The 20994-nt window shown below is 34.7% G+C and overlaps 1 protein-coding gene across 7 annotated transcripts in view; it reads right to left on the bottom strand.

Moving 5' to 3' along the window:
* Positions 1-749: 749 nt before the first annotated feature.
* NLGN1 (neuroligin 1) overlaps positions 750-20994 on the bottom strand; it is an 836831-nt gene continuing 816586 nt past the window's right edge. For 5 of the 7 annotated variants that reach the window (XM_059391526.1, XM_059391524.1, XM_059391528.1 and 2 more), the window contains 3 exons: positions 11942-12154; positions 7722-8511; positions 750-6886 (listed from right to left, as the gene is read on the bottom strand). In XM_059391526.1, the coding sequence (XP_059247509.1) occupies positions 6064-6886; positions 7722-8511; positions 11942-12154 (1826 nt within the window). In that variant the 3' untranslated portion in view covers positions 750-6063. The remainder of the gene's footprint in view (positions 6887-7721; positions 8512-11941; positions 12155-20994) is intronic. The other 2 variants (XM_059391529.1, XM_059391527.1) reach the window with 1 other exon arrangement.

Below are 20994 nucleotides of genomic sequence, written 5' to 3' on the forward strand. Positions count from 1 at the left end.
GACAGTTCTTTTATGTAGCAATTTGGAAATAGTGATCTTTAGGCTCTATTTTGGGAAATTTTATGATGTCTTATTTGTTTAACTGTATTCTTAGCTAGGGCTATGTACAGATGAGCAATGCCCATAGTTCATTCAGTCCTCCCTACTGAGATCAGTATTGATTAAATAGAACAAGACTAGAAATCGATCACTCTAGATTTTATTTATTTTTTGTTTGTTTCCAGTGACACAATTAGCGTGAGGCCTGGCTCAAGGATTAAATTCATCGTCTCATCCTAAATACTATTAATCTTATTCTCTAAGGACAATGGATTATGGGTTAAAGAGATTTATTTAAATCTCTGCTCTCTTTTTTTTATAAGTTGCCATACATCTCTATGAAAGAACTATTTGGAGGCAAAAAGCCACTGATTTAAAATTGAGAAGTTTTTCTTCCTTTTTTCCTTCCTTCACTTCCTCGCTCCTTCCTTTTTTCTCCTTCCTCTTTCCTCTCTTTTATGACAAGCTGTGCAATGAATGTGCCTGAGTTCCTGAAATTTACTCTCCAGATTTTTTCCCCTGCATTCACCAGAGGTGAATAGACCAGAAACTGTCATTGTTTCCATCAAATTGGAACTGTCAGCACATGTATGGGCAATATATAGAAGTTGGAAAGGAACATTTATCTTGGAAATGTTTTTGTGTGTCACACAGAAGAAATTATTTCTGAGTTTAAAAATAGTCAACACAACTTGGAAAACATGGTAATATTTATTCATGATAATAAACGTGTTTTAATGAAAGCCACGGATGTCCAAACACAAACTGAATCATGACACCCAATGGCCTTTTTTTTTTTTTTTTACAAAAACCATGACATATGTCCCATTAATTTGCTAAATGATATGAGTGCAGAAAAGATGAATCAAAAACACTAAAATTCTTTTAAACCCTCTAATAATAGACATCAACCCTAGACATGGCATTCAAAAATAGTCCCTTTACTTTAACTTCATCTGCTGAGTTTTTTTTACTAGACCTTTACAGATTTCTTTAAAGCTTTAATTGTTATCATTCATTTCAACACAAAACTGCTAGCACTTTGGCTTGACCTTCTACAGAAGATTAAACTCTATGACATTAGTACATATGCAGTAAGGTACACAAAGTCATTTGTAAATATGTGAGTCTGAAAGGGCCATCACAGACATCCAATAAACCACATATCAAATATATACCATGTGGTATATATAATGGTTGACTAGAAAAAAATGATATACTTCCTAACTTATGTTTGTCCCTAACAACTTCAGACTCCTTTTAAATTAAACTTACCTATTTAGAAAAAAGTCAAAGTTTGTGAGAGATTTAAGTTGCTACCCTTAAATACTATTAAATCTGATGCCTCAATAATTATTTGTTCTTTTCAAAAAAATTCACCTTCCTCTTTTCTAGGAATAGTTTGGACCCATTTGCTGTCATACAAAAAATCAGTTAAATGCAAGAAAAGACCTTTCTAAATAAAATTTTTCTTACTGGAAATTTTAACATGGTCATCCTATTGCATCTTTTCAATTGAATTATCAGGATCTGCAGATTTAAAAAAGACAATGAGGTTTATAAATAAAATCCCAGGAAGAAAGGCACTTATACCCTGCACACAGTTGTTCTAGTCTGTATACTCTGTAACCTTTATCAAATGGAATGGATTTCTGGCCTGTGTACAAATACATCAAAATGCCAGAATAAATTCAAATCAGAATGCTTTTGAAAGAGAATCAAGTTGGCTACCAAACGCTTCATATCGGTAGGATAGTTCTTTAGAGGCTTCGGATGGAAATTTGAAGTGTATGTTATCATATCAAGTGCAGGAGAGGTATAAGGCTGTTGGAGAAATTCCCTCTGTTAATTGACTAAAAAGCCAAAACAATTGTCTTTAAGAGTAAAGCTTGACAAGATAATTAAATGAATGATAACAAAATCTCAGCAGGGAAATGCCCATTAATTGAATTTATTTGGGAGCATGTTTTCACAAGTATAACCAAATTGTCTAATTTTCACTCACATTAAAAACTGATAGTCTATAACAACTAATTATTAGAGATGAAGTAAAAGGCCCATACTTTGAACCAATAACACAGAAGGAAACAAACATCAAAGGATTGCCATGATATTTGACAGCTTCCTAAAAATTCCATTCATCATTTGCCCTGTGAAAATCTTTCAGTGAAACTCGCCAAAGGAAAAAAATCCCAGTAATTTCTATGTAGTAGTGTTTTTAGAGCTGAAACATGTTTGTCACATTCTTTGTATCTTTTCATGATACTAATATGTGTGTCGGTATGGGTATGTCAATAGGCAAAATAGCTTGAGAAGAACATGTTACAGATATAACAATTGAGTTTTGGCATTTCTTTTCTGTAAGAAAATTAGTGCCTTGTTTTCCTCTTTCATATCACTTATGGTTAGTTATTTTTAAAAATTTGGTTGCCGTGCTCATGTTGTTCAGATAAAAAAATTTTAAATTAAAGCATCATTATGGCCAACTTTTAAATTTGAAATGAGGGATGAAATAAATTATACTTTATTCAGACTTTCTTCTTTGAGCTGTGAGCATGATCTCTCCAAATTCAAATTGGATAGTTTTAATGCTTTAGCAAATGACTTTCCAATGTCCATAAAGCTAATGATGAGCCTTAAGATACATCTGTAGTATTCAACCAGATTTTGTTCATAGTCAACATACTCAATAGAAATGCAAATCTATGAAATCTGTTACATTCATATTTCTAACCCCATACTCTACATACATACAACACCTGGTAATAATTTTATATAATAGCAAAACAATGAAATAAAGTCCATTTTTGGCTTAATGTTTATATAAATTCTAACCACACTTGGCTATTTCCTCCTGAGGGAGGAAAATCTGAATTGCCAAAAATGCCAAAATATCATTTTAATAGGTAATGCCAAAAATGTCATTTTAATTTTGTGACTTAATTTTTTCTAAAGAAAATTGTCTAAATAAATACATTTTAAAGATATTGGTTAAAATGTAACAATATTCAAAAATATTTTTTGCATTTAAAAATTATGTTTCAGCTTTAAAAACAGTTCTTAATGTTCTGTTTATTGTGGGAAACCATTTTACACTCAGAAAACTAGCTGCTGTAATTATAAAACTAACAACTAACACTCATTCACAATGACTTTATCACAACTTGAGAACAGTAATAAAACCTAGAACTGCTTTTTACCTTCCACAAAGTTGATACTACATTAATTTAGAAAAAAGACTAGGACTATGTTTGTTTTCCTAAATCATTTTCCTAAATTAATATAACGCAGATGTCAGTTGTGGCATATATAGGTAGATTGTTAGATTAATTTAGAGCAACAGGTATGCAGATAGATATAAATATGGCCATCATTAAGATAGAAGAGAATGCTTGATTTTGCCAAGTGAAGTAATGCACATGAAAGATTTCACTCATATCTTATTTGTTGCCATTTCTGTTTCTTTTTATCTTTTGTTTAACTGGTGTAATAAAAGACAGTTTTGTGATTAGCAATATTTCAGATGTTAAGCAATTCTTTTTCTTGGTTTACATTGGCAGTTCACAGTCTAAAAGCATAGCCATATTAAGCAAAAGCTGCATGTAGACCGCTCTGGGTTTTGAAGACTTTTTGCCTCAACAGAGATTTTTACTTGAAGTTATAGAGTACTATCTACATTTAATTGATAGTTAATAATTGGGAATGGGAATTACAAGCAAAGAAATTTCTTGATACAGAAGATTTTCTCTCTTAGTGTCAGCTTAATGTCTTGCTCAGCATTTTTTAGTTCTCTTAGGAGGGTAACTGTTTATCCATTACTTTATGATAGTCTAATCACCCTTATATTATGAACCTAGCAATTCTCGATCCATGAAATATTGCACATTTATTTCCAATAGGCCTTTTCCTTGACGATGAAAATCAGAACCTGTGTTTCTAACTGAGAAGAATTGGCACATTTTATTTCTACAACACTTTCACATAAGAGGTATTTAAAAATACAAAGCTAATATTTTTCATGAGTTCCCGGGCTTATAAATTCACAATGTTAAAGTTTCATCGGTTTCATCTTAGATGAGACTTGCCTTTAAATACACATGTGTTTTCTATAGAAGTTATCTATATGTCTTCAAAAACCCAACTGGTCTAGAAAAATGACTCTCTGAGACAGTCATGTTTCTTTTGTTATTAAAAAAAAAAAAGACAAAACAGCAATAAACATTTTAGCTCTTTAATGAGCAAAGATCATGTCTCTTAGCATTGGACTAATAGTCATTATCCAGATTATCTTTATTTCACGCAATGACCAGTGACATGGCCAAGATGTACAAAGTTGTTTCCATCAAGTAGTATACAATTTTTTTTTTTTGTATAATAAGCTTTCATTCTTGAAAAAGAGTAACTGAAAAGAAAGGTTTCTGTTACTGCAGTTAGTTTGTCAGAGAAAGTTCTTTGCATTATCTTACAAACTATCAAAATTGCTAGTCATCTGAAAAAATGTAAAAAAAAATCACATAACTTTAGTCTAATAGAAATATAGTACAGGTAAGAGAGAAAGTATTTATCAGGATGTGCTCTTTAAGTCCATCTCAATTTTTTTTAATATAAATGTACATCTGATTACATATACAAACATTTGGAAAGGTCTGTGATATACTGTTACTGGTAAACAACAGGGGGATGAAGAGTTTCCTGTGGTCTTAGAGTATTCATTTAAAATCACACATACGTGTAAGACTAAAATCCTCCAGGTGTTGACTCTCCTTCTAGGTTCTGCATCTATGTAGTACTCTACTGAGATTGGGTGAGTAAATTCCAGTGAATGAGCCTCAGTGAGAAAGATAAGTGATATGAGGAGGGATATAACTGTATATTGAATTCTTATTAGTAAACATTTTGTCATGCAACATGAGTAAATCAATTAACTGAGAACTGTAATCAGAGTGGTAATTTGGGGCATCCTCATATCATAGAAGACTGTTGCAAGTAACTCTTTGGACACACTTCACCTTACCAAAAGGAACAAAATACAGAATAACAAAAACCACAGCAAATTATAGATCCTGTAACACATGTCCAATTAGGGTTGTATTTCTATAAATTATTTAGATTGGGATGAAAAGAACATTAAAAATACAGGAACTTCTTTTTTCCTGGGATTCGTATCAGCGAGTATTCACCACTATGCCTATAGTTTCTTCAAATACCTTTAATAACTAATTCTTCCTATTATCAAAACTACTGTGAATTATTTACTTCTAATTACTTTTGCCCCTTAAAATCTTCTTTAGGTTCTGCCAATTGATAGAGGAAGCTTCTATTAAAGACTCCAATGGGATGAGAAGAATTTTAATTACGGCTTAATCAGCAGCACAGCCACCAAGCATATAAATTATCATGCACATCGTGCTAAAAATATCCAGTTTCCTTTATCCCCACAACTTTATACTGACAGCACTTATGTGATAATGTCGTACCTGCCAGTCTTTAAACTTCTTTGTTTTACTGGCAAATTTCAGCATGAGCCTCCGCTAAGGCCATTAACAGCATTGGTGCTTTGTGTACTTATCCAAATATGTAAATATGGTCTACACAATAAAATGCCTCCAAATAAAAACTGGTGAAAATTATCTGACATTCCATTGGTGTGTCCCTTGTGCATATTCATGGTTGCTTTTTATTTTTATGATTTATATTTCAGACATAGTTCTTTCCTGTTTGGTGTTCCACATGCCTAATTCCATTATGTAACATAAATCTTCAAAAAATTAATTCTTGAATGTGAATGAAAAAGTATCATTCAGAACAATTGCTTCAAGCAATTGAAATTCATTTTTAAAGTTGATTTGTGTATATATGTACAATTTATTTTTTTTCAAAACCCCCAAAGTTCTTGATATGTATATTCACATAATATTCCTCCTTATTTAAATAGTAAGAGTCTTGTAGGTTGAAAGCCAAGGAATCTTCAGTAATCTTTTACTGCAATCCATCAAAAAAATAGAGTTTGTTTCTCTTATCTGGCTATACCCTGGTTGTTGAATGTGAATGGGGGTGGGGATGGGGATGGGGCAGAGTATTGTTCTGTCCTCCAGTAAATGTATTGAATGTGTGTAAGGGTTGAATCCCTGGTATAGTGTTGGGAATCATTGTAATGGTGTTGGGTGTCATTAAGGGAACATCATCAGGTGACCTCCTCATAGCTAGTGTGTAATCTGGGGGGCAGGCGGTCCGAAGAACCACCTCATGTGGATGGATGGACTCACATTCATGATCCAAATCAGTGTGCTTCATTTGGAGGGACATGATCTCCTCTTCTTGTGCGTGGGTCAGATCATTGGTAGTAGTGCGCTGAGGGCTGCATCTCCTGTGAACATCATGTCTCCTCTTATCCTTTTTGTAGTACAGGGCTGCAAAGGCAAGGATGTTCAGAAACAACAGTGATGCTCCAACCGCAATAGTGACGCTCAGCTCTGTGGAGTAGTCCCTTTGATCCACTGAAAATGGACTTGGTTGTTGTTTGGGATCGTCCTGCTTGGCAGTGGGAAATGCTGATGTGACAGGTACAGAATTCTTTCTCGTAGGTCTGAAAGTGATGTCGGTTGATGGCACTTTAGTTGTTGTCGAGGTATACTGAGAAATGTCATTGAGATTATGCAGATGAGGTACCAGCTCCAACCAGAGGTTCACCTTATTGGCTCTGTAATGTTCTTTAACTCTTGGTTTTAATCCAATATGGAGATAAAGTTGATCTTTCTGGGAATATCTGGTCCATGCTACTTCTTCGAAGCGGTTGGGTTTGGTATGGATGAATTTCGTGTCTTGAGGGACTGGTTGATTTGGGTCACTAGGAAAGAAAAAAGCACTGTGAGAACAAATTGTTTTATTCTTTTTCTTAGCTAAAAGAGTAGTAGCTTAACATCGAATTGGAGAGGTACATTAGTAGGTTAGCAAGGCCTTAGACTGTGTTTTAATAACAACGGGGTCAACTTAGAAACACAGATCCTATTGCAGGCAGCTTAGGTGGATGATAATGTAATAAGAGTAAGCCTCACATTCTCATTCTTTTTGCCCATTTAAAGATGGGCTATGATCTACCCAAAGATATAAAAATTCATATACATATGCATTTGTCTCCTAGGCAAACTAACAAGGACAACATGGGATTGAGGAAAAGACTTGAGTTTTGGAATTGGCTTATGAGGTTTTAAGTCCTAATAGTGCAACATACAAGACATATGAATATCTATTTGAGGCTAGCCTCTTATCACCTCAGTCCCTTATTTGTAAAATTGATTAACAATACCCGACCTGTCCATCTAACAAAAAAGGTAGAAGGATCAGAGGGCAAACAATACTATAAATTGGAAAGCACTATAAAATATTCATCACTACTAAATAATAATAACAAGTCTTGTGTAATAAAAAACACAAAATAAGTTTAATTATTGAGTAATGCAACAGGTTTCAAGGCTTTCTTAGTAAACTTCTAAAAAATAAGAACTAATAAAGCAATGCTTTCTGAAATAGCACTATATAGAATTTTGAATAAAGAAACCTAATACTTTATTGACATAAATTTATTAAATGAAATCACTTGGACACAAAATGTGTATTATTTTTAAATGCTTACAAGGATATTTTTATTAAATTATAGAAAATTTTATTCCTTAGGTACATACCCAGTTTTGGCAAAATTTGTCCAGTATGTCATTACAACTGCACTCAGCATCACATCATTTTTGGAGAAATTGCAAGGAAATAACTCTGTAGGTCCAATCATGGGGATTCCTAGTACGTAGGGAACCTCATCTCCATGAGCTGCATCAGCCCAAGCTGGAACTTGATCTGTTTGGCAATGATGGTAAAAGGCATAGAAATATGTAGGTGAACCAAAGTTTGAGTGAAGATCTGCTGTAGCTACAGCTGGTGCCACCCACTGATGGTCTGTAAACAAAGCCAATAAGGTCTTCCTTCTGGTTTCAGGGTTATGACGGTCAGCCCAGTCAGTATACATGAATTTAATGGTTTCTCTTAAAACATCTTTGCCTTCAGGATATCCATATAAATTATCAACAAAATTAGAAACAGCAAAGTCAAAATCACTAGCTGATATACCATCATCACTATCTACTATATTTTCAACAAATTTCAACCCTTCCCCTTGGTTAACTCCTAACATTATATCATAGTTGAGAAACTCTCCTTGCTCCATCAATATCTGAGGGTCATCTGGTATTACATCACCATCAATCACAGGTCCAAAGGCTATGTGGTATCGTGCTGGTTGAATATCTTGGTCAACAAGTTCTTTGTAAGGCTTCTTCTGTAGGCATTCCACTAACTCTACTGTATCTGAAACATTGCAACCAACTTTTGTGGCCAACATTCTAGCGTATTTTGCAGGTTGGAAACTAACAGCCCAGCTGGAAAGGGCTGTTCCACTTTGAGCTATGGCTCGTTGGAAAAGTCCTATGGGAAAAACAACAAAGAATTTGAGATGACTTTAGAATAATGTTGTGGCAAAACAGTAACATCTGATATTTTAGATGTGTATATAAAAACCCATATACAACTCAAGAAACAGGAAGATAGAGACATTTTTGCTTAAGAGAAGGTACATAAAGTCATCCCCAGGGTATAAGGAGTCCGAGAGGTAGACTAAGTCCTGTGCTTTGAGTGGCAACTGCTTTAGGGATCAAGAGGTCTAAATTGTTTGGTGTCTCAGAGAGGCAGTAAGCAAGGAGAGAGGGAGAATGTGTAAATATTAGTGATAAGAAGTCCCAAATATTTTTTTTCAATCCACATGTAAACACTCATGTTATAAAAGTCAACCAGATGGGCTCTCTCCCCCTTAACTCCTCATTAGACTTGATATTGTTTTTTGAGACCATTTCTTCCAACTTGGCTATACACATCTTCCTTCAAAATGGCTCTGTATGTTTGTTTTATTCAGATTTATTTAAAAAAAGGATTGTTGGGAGCTTACACAACTACTGGGGCTGGGGATTTGCTAATACCCTGGGGATGGCCCTGAAGGCACACAAAACAGAATATCACTTTAGACATACTCTTTCCAGCTCTTCATGTCAGACATAGTATGCTGAATATTCATCTTTCGGAAGAAGATATAACATTTGAAGTGTTTTCACTAGGTTAAAGAAAAAACCATCAGCAGAAAGATTCAGTGGGGGGGTGATTTAACTTTTTCCACTGTTGAATGTGCACTGCTATATTTTATCATAAAAGATGAAAAATACATGGTCCACTGCTTTTAACTTAATTGCATTTAAGAATTATAAATCATGGTCCCATATGCAGTTTGATAAGAGCTGCATGCCATTCAAATTTACAAATGTACTTTATCTACCCATTAAGGTATTTTCAAATAAAATTCTTGTTTTAAAAAATAATTTACCTATTTTCTTTAAAAAATTATATTTATTATCAATTTCCAAATATAGCTTTGTAGTTCAGTTATTTAAACACATGCTCAATTATTCATATGTGTTAATGAGATAAGAATTCTTTTCACAAAAGTACTAAAGCAGTGTCTGAACTAGAAGCAAAGTTTTAGATTTTTCTCCAAACATACATATTTATTCAAAATGTCTATAATATGCTCCTAGATAATTCTAAAAATATTCAAAAAGTCAAACTGTACCAATTTAAATTTGTTTTGGTTTCTGACATCTTTATGAACGTATTTTTAGTTTGCCAGAGCAAAGTATGCTAGAGCGAATGATATAAATACAAACAATTTCTAAAAATTACATAGGCTATGTGTTTGTTAACATTTGCTCAGAGAAATATTTTACTAATTCAAAACTTTTCAACTAAGGTAAACCTGGTGATTATTTCCCATTTCAGGGGCTCAATAATATTAACTAAATATACCCCAAAAGTTTTGGGAAAAATTTACATCATATTAAATATAGTCTGAAATGTGCCATCTAGACAGTATTGGAAAAATCATATATTTTTATCATTTGTGAAAATGCTTATTATGTTTATATAATCCATGGTGGACTCCTGGTATAAACAGTCCTAAGCATTGCTGTAGCTCTGGGGTTTTTTAGACTTTAAATCTATGTCTGCACCGGAGACAGAATTAGCCTGATGATTTTAAGATGTCTCCGGGGCATATTCTGGTAGAAAAAAAAAATCAAGCAGCCTTTTGTGGAGGTAGGTTTAAGACTAAGCCAAATGTAAGTCCACTTCTCTGGCCCCACAAGGACAGTTTTCCTTGAAGAGTGTGATGGAATTTTATATTTTCAAATGTTGGCATAGCCACTGGCCTCTGTTTACTATATCATCAATTGATGAATAGCAGTGCTAGCCAATGAAGTAATTAGCTTATCTCTTTATCAGTTGCTAGTTTTAGATTAGTTGACCGGCTTTGGTGCCCATTTTTGCTCTCTATCTAGAAAAACTTTTAGACTAAATAGGAAGAAGTAACATTTGAGATCAAATGACCCTAAGAAGTCTGAACGGATTGTCTAATGTTAACTATATAAAGACTGGCATTAGTACAGTCCTCAGCTAGAACCATCTAATCTCTTCAATGAAAAGAACCTAAACAACAAATTTTGTTATTTCAAAATAAGCCACTTAATTACAGACCAAGATCTCTATACAATTGGAAATGTTCTCATATGTTTCATTTTGTCATCTCAAATCAGAGCTCTACTAACATAAATGAGATGTTATATAAACTATATCTATAAATTAAGTCTATGATAATATATGATTCTCCAAATATATATACTCATTTAATGATAGGCTGTTCTTCTGAAATAACACATCAGTGTATCTTTGATACTGAAAACAAATATTCTATGTCTGATGCTCACATCATAAAACTCAGTCTTACAAATCAAGATGCTTCATGAATTACACTTGACAGCATATACTTCCTTCATATATATAAAATGACAATAAAAAAGCAGAAAACACAAAATGGTCTATGTTAATGTGTATTCTTCATCTTCCTATCTGTTATGTCTAATGGAGAGAAAGTATTTGCTTTTACAGATTTTTTCCAACATAACACTTCTGTTCTGGTGGATATTTCAAGTTAATAATGGGATTAGAATGAGTGACTTAAACTCATGGTAAAATGGGAATCCATAAAAAAACCAACGTGATGAGCCTTGGACAGGCACTTTGGAAAAAGGGTGTCAAGGCCAGAAAATGGAGACAAAAAAAAAAAAATATTTTATGGGTTTATGCAGCTTAGTCCTCCATGCTGCTTTAAAGCCAAGCTTTGGGTGGGTGGGAGGTGGAATAAACATTTTGAAGTTGAAAACAGAAAAAGCACAGATTCAAACCTAATTTTCCTTTTAAGGAAAAGCTCTACTAGTGACCTTGATGCTTTGACAATTTTGGATCATGCATGCAAAATAATCAAACATCCATTCTGTACTTAGATAACAAGTGAAAATCTTGTTTCCAGACAAACCAGCTTATCACTGCTTCCTTCTCTTCTTACCAGTAAAGGGTTTTACATCTATTGTCTTGAAAACAGATTATAAACAATCTTTGCATTTAAAAAGAACCTGTCTTTGATTTTTGATTACTGAATAAACAGAGATGACAACTGTGAACATCTTTGATTTTCCCCAAAATTACCCTTTGAGAGGAAAGAAAAGTAACTGTAATGCTAACTGTTCTGAAGTGTGCTTGAAAGGGCATCCTTACCAAGCTCCACGGGAGACAAAGAAAAGAGTTTGACAAAAATTGAAACATGCATAGAAAAGCTGAAGAAACAAAATTTTAAACAGTTATTGAGCTCAACCTAACACTCAGTTTGAACAGAGAGATATATACAGAGCATCACATACTACTGATGGTGGTGGCATGCAGACACCAAAATTGTCAAAATTTGCAACCTGCATAATACCTTTGGTTGAATTGCTCCAACGGTTACCTTCAGAATAATGGGATAAAGTCAGGAGATTGACACATGAACCCCCAGCGCCAGATCCAAAAACAGTGATTCTTAAGGGGTCACCACCAAAGAATCCAATGTTCTCACTAGTCCATCTTAAAGCCTGTATGAGATCAAGGAGTCCATAGTTTCCTTTTGCAGCCTGATCCCCTGTGCTCAAGAAACCTGGAAGATCAAAATGAAAAGACACCTTAGAACACCTTTTTGAGTTGACATGAATCAAATAGACATTCAATTTAAATGCAGTTGAAGCCTGTGTTTATCAAGGTGAGTAGAGTCCAAGTTCCTTAGTTAAAAACTTATTTCCCACCAGAACAAAAGAATATACTTTAGGAAGAAGAGTAGACACTGAAGTCTGAAAAATGACATTTACCTTCCCCAGGTTACCCAGGTAACAGGAGGCAGATAAAGAGAATAAAAACATTCTGAAAAACCTCAGGGGAGACATTCTACCAGCCAAATTACTTAGAGACATTTGGGATAGTACCATGGGGCATATGAGAATGTGTTTTTGCATAAAACACTGTGTCAGTCCACCAGTCACTCATGGTCTAACACAGTTGGAATTTAAGGAATGTGTTGCAAAGTGGCAGGGTGTGAGCGTGAAGAGCAGGGGTATTTTTCTAACATTTGTGCATAAAATTATATGCAACTCTTTGTATGTAGATGTATATGTGCATTTTTATCAAAGATGGTCCATGCTTAAGAAAGAGTCACTGTGGGGCGCCTGGGTGGCTCAGTGGGTTAAGCCGCTGCCTTCAGCTCAGGTCATGATCTCAGGGTCCTGGGATCGAGTCCCGCATCGGGCTCTCTGCTCAGCAGGGAGCCTGCTTCCTCCTCTCTTTCTCTCTCTGCCTGCCTCTCTGCCTACTTGTGATCTCTCTCTGTCAAATAAATAAATAAAATCTTAAAAAAAAAAAAAAAAAAAAAAAAAAGAAAGAGTCACTGTGTTTGAAATAATTTGGGGCCACATTTTGGAATACCTTAAATGCTAAACAAAGCATACTGGCTTAATTAGAAAACAACATAGAATAATTAAAGATTTTTTTTAATTAGAGATTTTTGAAAGATTTAGACTCATATATCTAGAATGTTTAAAGCTGTGTTTTATAGTAAATCTGAAAATCAGGAGGCATATATGCTGCATAAGAAAAAGCAAGAAAGTAGAGGAAGCGTTACAAGGATCTGATCTGACAGAGTGGCAAAGAGAAAAAAGGAGAAAAAATAAAATCCTATAAGAACTGAGTGAATTTCTTATACACAGAAGTTGTTTTAGAAGAGGAGTGGAAGATATTACTTTAATAATACTTTAAATATATTCATTCATTTAACTGACTTAATAGCTATTATAATGTTCATTATAACTTATAAAACAAATATCTCCTCTCTAATATATTTCCACACTTGGTATAAATGCAAAAGTATAAAGTAATTCATAAAAGATTCCATTTTATTGACTCTTCACATATTGTGTGGAAAATATTTAGAGATATACTACATATGAAGTGATTATATTCAGGGATGTAATTTCCAATCCACCAAGTTTATAGAACTAATTTTTTTTTAAAGACTTTATTTATTTATTTGACAGACAGAGATCACAAGTAGGCAGAGAGGCAGGCAGAGAGAGAGAGAGGATGGAGGCTCCCCGCTGAGCAGAGAGAGCTGGATGCAGGGGCTCGATCCCAGGACCCTGGGACCACGACCCAAGCTGAAGGCAGAGGCTTTATTTAACCCACTGAGCCACCCAGGCGCCCCAGAACTAATTTTTTTTTTTTGAATTAGAGATATTCTCTTATTGCAGGCCCATTATAGAAACTCAATATAAAAAAAGTAAAAATTATTCTGTTCAATTTGAAATATACTTTTATTTATTGAATATAGTTATTTTATAACTAAACCAAGAAGTCAGTTATATTTATATAACTTAGTTTATATATATAGTTTATATATATATATTTAGCTTATATATATAGTTTATAACTTTAGTTATATAACTAAACCAAGAAGTCATTTATATTATATATTTATAATAGTACCTATCAGCTGAATAAATCAATCTATACCCAAAGTGAATATAGGGGCAAAAAATTCTTTAGAGGGCACCTGGGTGGCTCAGTTGGGTAAGCGACTGCTTTTGGCTCAGGTCATGATCCTGGAGTCCTGAGATCGAATCCTACATTGGGTTCCCTGCTCAGCAGGGAGTCTGTTTCTCCCTCTGACCCTCCCTGCTCTCATGTTCTCTCTGTTTCATTCTCTCTCTCTCTCAAATAAATGAATAAAATCTTAAAAAAAAAAAAAAAGAAACTCTTTAGGGTCATTGTAGGAAGCAATAGATGAAGACGAATCATGAATAATTTTGCAAAAAGAAAAAAAGATGATGATTAGTCATTCTTTTCTATAAGACCAAAAATTCTATAAACACAAAACCAGAATCTCTAGTTCAGTGTGTGTGTGTGTGTGTGTGTGTGTGTGATACCAGAAATAAATCATCCTTGAGACGGAGGTTAACTTTTAACACAGAGTATCCAAATAAATAAATCTTCCTGGTCATACTCATTGCTTTTATTTTTCTTTATTAATCTACATAACAATTTAAGGAAATCTTTGTGGTATCTTCTTACAAAGAAGCACTTTCAGGAGCAACTAGGTTGGCTTTGTCATTTAAGCAGCTGATTTTTTATTTTGGCTCAGGTCATGAGCTCAGGGTCCTGAGAGCAAGCCCCTTGTCAGGCTTCTCACGGAACGGGGAGTCTCCTTGAGATTCTCTCTCCTCCTCCTCTTCTGACCCTTCCCCTCTCCCTGTTCATGGGCCCATTCTCTTTCAGAGAAAAAAAGAAGCACTTTCACTCAATAGTCATATAAACGAGAGCCTATTAAAATACAAAACAAAAACATAGCAAAGAACTCTTTTCACTTTATTTGTTGTTAAGTGAATTTTGGTATAAGACGGTACCATCGGTTTAAATTCCTGAAGGGATCCATTATAATTGTTTTGATCTATAAACATAGATTGATAACATGAACCTTGAAAACAACATTATGGGAGGATTACCGTATGTTAGACAGAAAGGACTCTCAAAGGATAAAGGAGGTATAAGTGTGTGTGTGTGTGTGTGTGTGTGTGAGAGAGAGAGAGAGAGAGAGAGGAAGAGAGAGAGTAAATGTGAGAATGAGAGCACACTCCAGTTTATTATCTAGATTTCTATATCGAAAATACATTCAGATGAAATTTGATTTCTGAATATAGCTAATGCTACTCAGTGTAAACTCCAGGATTTGTATTTAATTCCTCTTGAAATAATATTGAATAATTCCAGTAATATTAAATGAATCTCTATATACATACAAAATTGACTTACCAATAAAATAATCATAATTCAATATGTAGCATGTGGAGAACCATGGTCATAAGACGATTATCTCTACATTAACTAAAAAAAAAATCCCCTCTATAATTTCAGTTTTAGTGGCATCATTTAAAACACTCTGGTAGGTTGGTCAAATAATTTTGTGTTTATATAACAAACTTGTAAAAGCATGTCAATTGCCTGAAAGGCAATGTCCACTTTTTATATAATTTAAAGAAATCTTGTAGCATCTTCAAGAATAAAAAATTTTGAACAAAATTAATTCAATTCAAAGTTGCACTGTTAAGTCATAGCATGAAAAATAGAGTAAATCATCAAGTAAAAGATTGTGTCCTAAGTAGACTTGGAGTGTCCAAGCTACTCTGTCAAACTTCATTTTTACCTTTCACTCCTGAATTTCCTTCACTATTGATTTTTATTTCATGTGTATGCTGTAGCTTATCTACCTGTATCATCTATCTATCCCTCTAGCTATTACCTATCTATGTGTGTTCCAACTAAAAGCAAGTGATCATTCGCATGAGTACAGAGAGCCACTATGGGTTTTTGATTAGAAAAAATCATAGGTATTTGCTGTCTTTATTACTTTTTTTTAAAGATTTTATTTGTTTATTTGACAGAGAGAGATCACAGTAGACAGAGAGGCAGGCAGAGAGAGAGAGAGGGAAGCAGGCTCCCTGCTGAGCAGAGAGCCCGATTCGGGACTCTATCCCAGGCCCCTGAGATCATGACCTGAGCCGAAGGCAGCGGCTTAACCCACTGAGCCACCCAGGCGCCCTATTTGTTGTCTTTATTAAGGTCAGCCAACCAATCAAATCTACCTTTTAAGACCCGAGAAAGTAATATTACATGCTTGTATGAATTCTTTGATTTCTGATGTTTTATTCAAACAAAACTTTGTGGTTCAGCCAAGGGTGAAAAATGAATGTTGAGTAAATCACTGCCTCAAAAGACATAGTTTGCTAATTACCCGAGGGATATGCATTGGCAGCATTCGCTATACCTTGCTCCCGAGTGAAGTGTCATTTAAAGTTCTCTTTAAACTTGATGTAGCAGCTGTGTCCTTAACAGTAGAATTATTTCAGACCACTCTAGCTGGAACTTTACATTGGGTTGTCCAACTGCAGTCCAGGCATGGCAGAACCGAATTTTACAAAGATCCTAAAGTGTTGCTTACCGTCATGATTAGTTTGGAGACGATTTTTCCCTTAATACCACTTAAGTCATTCCCTATGGTCACGCATTTATCAGCCTCTTCTGGCCTTCAGTTGTAAGCTCCTAGAATGTATGACTAATTGATGTCCTGACACAATGACACATTATTTTTGTAAGACAGAATAATAATGATTACATGATCTTCTCTTTTGGGGGGAGATAGCAACAGAATTTTCCAGAAAATAATATCCAACTGTCTAATTTACTTGACTCACTAGTATAAAACCTTGAAAAAATATTACTCTGGAATTCAAAGTAAACTTTCAAAATTCATAATTACAAGTATGCCAAGAATTATTTCAAGTGGCTCATGTATACACTGCAATTCTCACCTGACTGTGTGTTCAAATAGAATTTATTTAATATCATTCTTCCCACCTAAAAATTTGTCCATTAAAAAACATCTCCAGGGCACCTGGGTGGCTCAGTGGGTTAAGCCTCTGCCTTTGGCTCAGGTCATGATCTCAGGGTCCTGGGATCGAGTCCTGCATCAGGCTCTCTGCTCAGAAGGGAGCCTGCTTCCCTTCCTCTCTCTGCCTGCCTCTCTGCCTACTTGTGATCTCTCTCTGTCAAATAAATAAATAAAATATTAAAAAAAAAACCCAAAACATCTCCAAACATTGTTTTTCCTACATGGACTACGAGTTCTACTGATCTGATTAAATTTACTGAGCAGGTTTGGCATCAATGTGATGTTTACCTCATCTGGCGAGTAGGATTACTTTCAGGTGTTAGTGAGAAACCAAGCAACTGAACATGGGTCCACAAGCCCTTGGAATGGAAAAATCAGATCAAGCATACAATAAATGGGCAAGGGCAAAATAAATAAAAACAGATAATCACTGTAACCAGGTACTGGGTTGGGCTGCTGATGTCCACCAAATTCAGATGGGCAGACCTGAAGGAATATAAGAAGCTAAGTTAACTTGTCCAGCAGCAACCCAGCAGCCAATGGGCTGACCCAATTTATATTCAGGTCTCTTACAGAGTAACCACGGAGGCAACATATTTAGAATGTAAAACAAAAGGAAAGCAAGGTGCTTCTTGGTCGAAAAAAAGATTGAAACATATTAAAGGGGGAAACTGAGGCTAGGAAAAATGCAGACTGTTTACATTCGAGATGACATCTAGAATAGCAGAAATTGAAGATGTCAGTGACTCTACACTGTAGGTCTGCTTCCTTTTTAGGTGGAGGAGGGAAAATTTGTATGTCTATGCTTATAGTGTTTAATATCTGAAAGTGTTCATATATATGTGTATATATATAAAATAAAAAATATATATAGCTATGTATATTATATATATGTGTATATATACACACACATATATATATATTTATATATATTTTTAATGAAGGCAGGCATTAACACGTGTTCATGCTATAAAGAAGTAGAAAAGAAATCTGTGTTTATCAATGCCGTTGCCTGGATAAAGATGGATGTGGCTGGTCTTTGAGTCAAACTGATAAGAACTTCAAAACAGAGCCCATATAGTGAGCATCAAAAAGCCAGCCTTGCTGACCTGAGACTTTGAATGATAGTGAGATATTCTTCTAGGGACCGGTGACTATAGATCAGAAAAATAACTCATTAAAGATTTTGCATCTCAAACATACAATAAACAAACAAAAAAAGCCAACATGGGATCAATGTCTCAAATCCTTCCAACTAAAAATCCAATTAAAAATCCCATGTGCTAACTCACCCTATCTTCTTAGCTGCCGAATCTTAGCTCTGTTTCTATTTCCTGCTTTCCACTGACTTATTGTAGGTCTTCCTTTTTTCTTCTTAGATTCATGAAATCCTTCTAATTAGTCGCTCAACCTCCAAACTTCCAGCAAACAAGCCTACCTTCTATTCTGTCACCAGAATCACTTTTGAAAGATATTGTGTTATAATGTTGGACACTGTTATATCAAAATAACACCCCTATGTTAACACATATTGGACAGTTTCCCTTAATTTCCCTTTGAGTCAAGATTGTTTAAAATACAATGCTTTAAAATTTCTCAAATTAGACAATCTGGAGTCTGTGTAGGGAAAAGGAACACACATAATATCATTTAATTACTAATCACCTCAAGCTAACTTCCTTGCTAATATGTTCTCTTGAGAGCTATTGTCTAATTCTTAGAAACAACAAAGGATAAAGTCAAAATAATTTCCTTTTTGTATGTATCGTCTGGGAAAAAAACTTGCACCGAAATGGTTGATATCTTAATATTATATAACTTGGCAGTATTTCCAAAATTTTATATTTTCACATATTTATCTATTGATAATCTATCATCTATCTCTCTATTTATTTATTGTGAGATAATTTGCTTTTTAATGGCTCATTTTTGGGAAAAGTAAACTGAATTACTGGCCAAGTCTCCTGATTGCTGACAGCTGGACACCAGGAAGGTAAAGGTGACTGCTAACAGATGCCTGGAAAGAAGACACCTGTAGATGCCTCTCTATTTTTCAATCCCCAAATGTCCCATATTTTTGCCATCTCCAAGGTCAACAGGTGAGACTGATCCTTCTATATCATAGCCAATGCTGACATTTGTGATTCCATCTCCCACAGATAGTAACGGAGGAAAAAGGCCCTGGTTTGCTTAGCTCTGAATTGTGTAGACTATTCCAATTTCAAGAATGGCCCAAGATATGCGGGAAAAAATAATACCCAGTCCCAGAACCCACACCATTTATTCTTCCTCCCAACCTGAGGCTGTTAATGTACACAGCCCTTGGTCTACATGCCAAGAAATGCTTATGCAATGTTCCCTGAATTCGGCAATTGTGTACTTCCTGCCTATTTGAATCTGGACAACAGACCTGGTATCAAAACTGATAAAATTCCTGCACTTTTTGAATAACTGCTCTCACAGAGAAATGAAAAAGGAGACCTACTGAGCTACTGAGAGGAAAGAGCTACTGAGAGGAAAGAAATCACATTGTTAATTTGTAATTGTTCTGACTATGCAGGAATGTGTCTAATGATTTAGAAGACTAATTTGCTTCAAAGCATGACATTCATGGAGCCACAATGGCTATGCATAAGAAAATCTTCAGCCACTACACAGTTCAGAACTACATAGCTTCAGGAGCAGTAAGGACTATAAAAATATCGCAAATATCTGTCTAATGCATATTTCGGTCTCTCTTACGTGCTCCTGTTTTAATGTGTGTACATGTATTTTGTAATTTATCATTTGTATATATGATGTGCTCCTTTTCTCTATTTTCTCTGAACTCCACCTGCTTCCAAATCGCCATTCTGGACTTGTTTTCTGAGCGAAGGCAGGCATTAACACGTTACAATTCTGTTACAACACGGAGAATAACAATTAAACTTTCCGAATGAAAGAAGCCTATGTCTTTCTTTGATGACAGCAATGAGGTAGGAATTTAAGATCCTCTCAGCAGTTGATATGTTTGGAAAATGCTTTTGGGTAGTATCAGCCTTAAAGAGAGAAAATAGGGCTATACTGGGTAGGGCCCACCCAAAGGAAGAGGAAGGACACACCGACAAGCAAACTGTGTGTGAGCACTTCAGGCTTCTAACAGACAATATTAATATGTGTTTCCCTCTAAACTTTAATCAGGTAGTGAGGATATCTGTTATGAAATAAACACACTTAGTGAATCCTATTAAGTGTAGAAAGCATATTTGTATTCATTGTACATAGTTCCTTAGAATTCAACTCAAACATTTAATTGGGTTGTATTGTAATGAGAATAGTTTTATAAGCCAAAATACTGTGACAATGATTAAACAGAAGACACTGTGTCTTGATTTGCTGATCACTCACTATTTTAGAATAGTTAGCAAAATTGCTTAAACATATTAGTAGTACATTTTTTAGGATGCAAAAAAAAAAAAAAAAGCAGAAAAAAAGATGAGTGATATAGGAATAATTTTGACTATTGTAGGCAGCAGTAGACAACTGCACAAAGCTGAGACCTGGGTGGGAAGAAGGGATGTTGGGATGTTGTGTTCCCAATCCCACACTAGCTGCCCCTGAGAATGACACAGTTAAAAAAAAAAAAAAAGTGGAAGGGTGGGAGATAAAGTCTGGGTAATGAATAAACTTAACTAATTAACTTAAGACAACTAATTTCATATGAATATTGACAAAACAAGATTGTTTTAGGTATTTTATTTCAATCATAGTAGGATTTTTTGAAGAGATAAATATTATCTTAAGGTATGACTAGAAAAATTTGATAGTCATTAAATGCTACTTTCATTATATTCTTCTCTATTAAAAGCTAACCTGCCAGATTCAGTGATTTTAAAACTTTGTTTTTGAAAACTTTCAAAACTACCAAAACATTTCAAAAATAGTACAAACATTGACCAGGTACTTGCCACTCAGATTTCCTTCCTTCCTTCCTTCCTTCCTTCCTTCCTTCCTTCCTTCCTTCCTTC

Source organism: Mustela nigripes, chromosome 2, assembly GCF_022355385.1.
Source record: "Mustela nigripes isolate SB6536 chromosome 2, MUSNIG.SB6536, whole genome shotgun sequence".
NCBI classification, from domain to species: Eukaryota; Metazoa; Chordata; class Mammalia; order Carnivora; family Mustelidae; genus Mustela; species Mustela nigripes.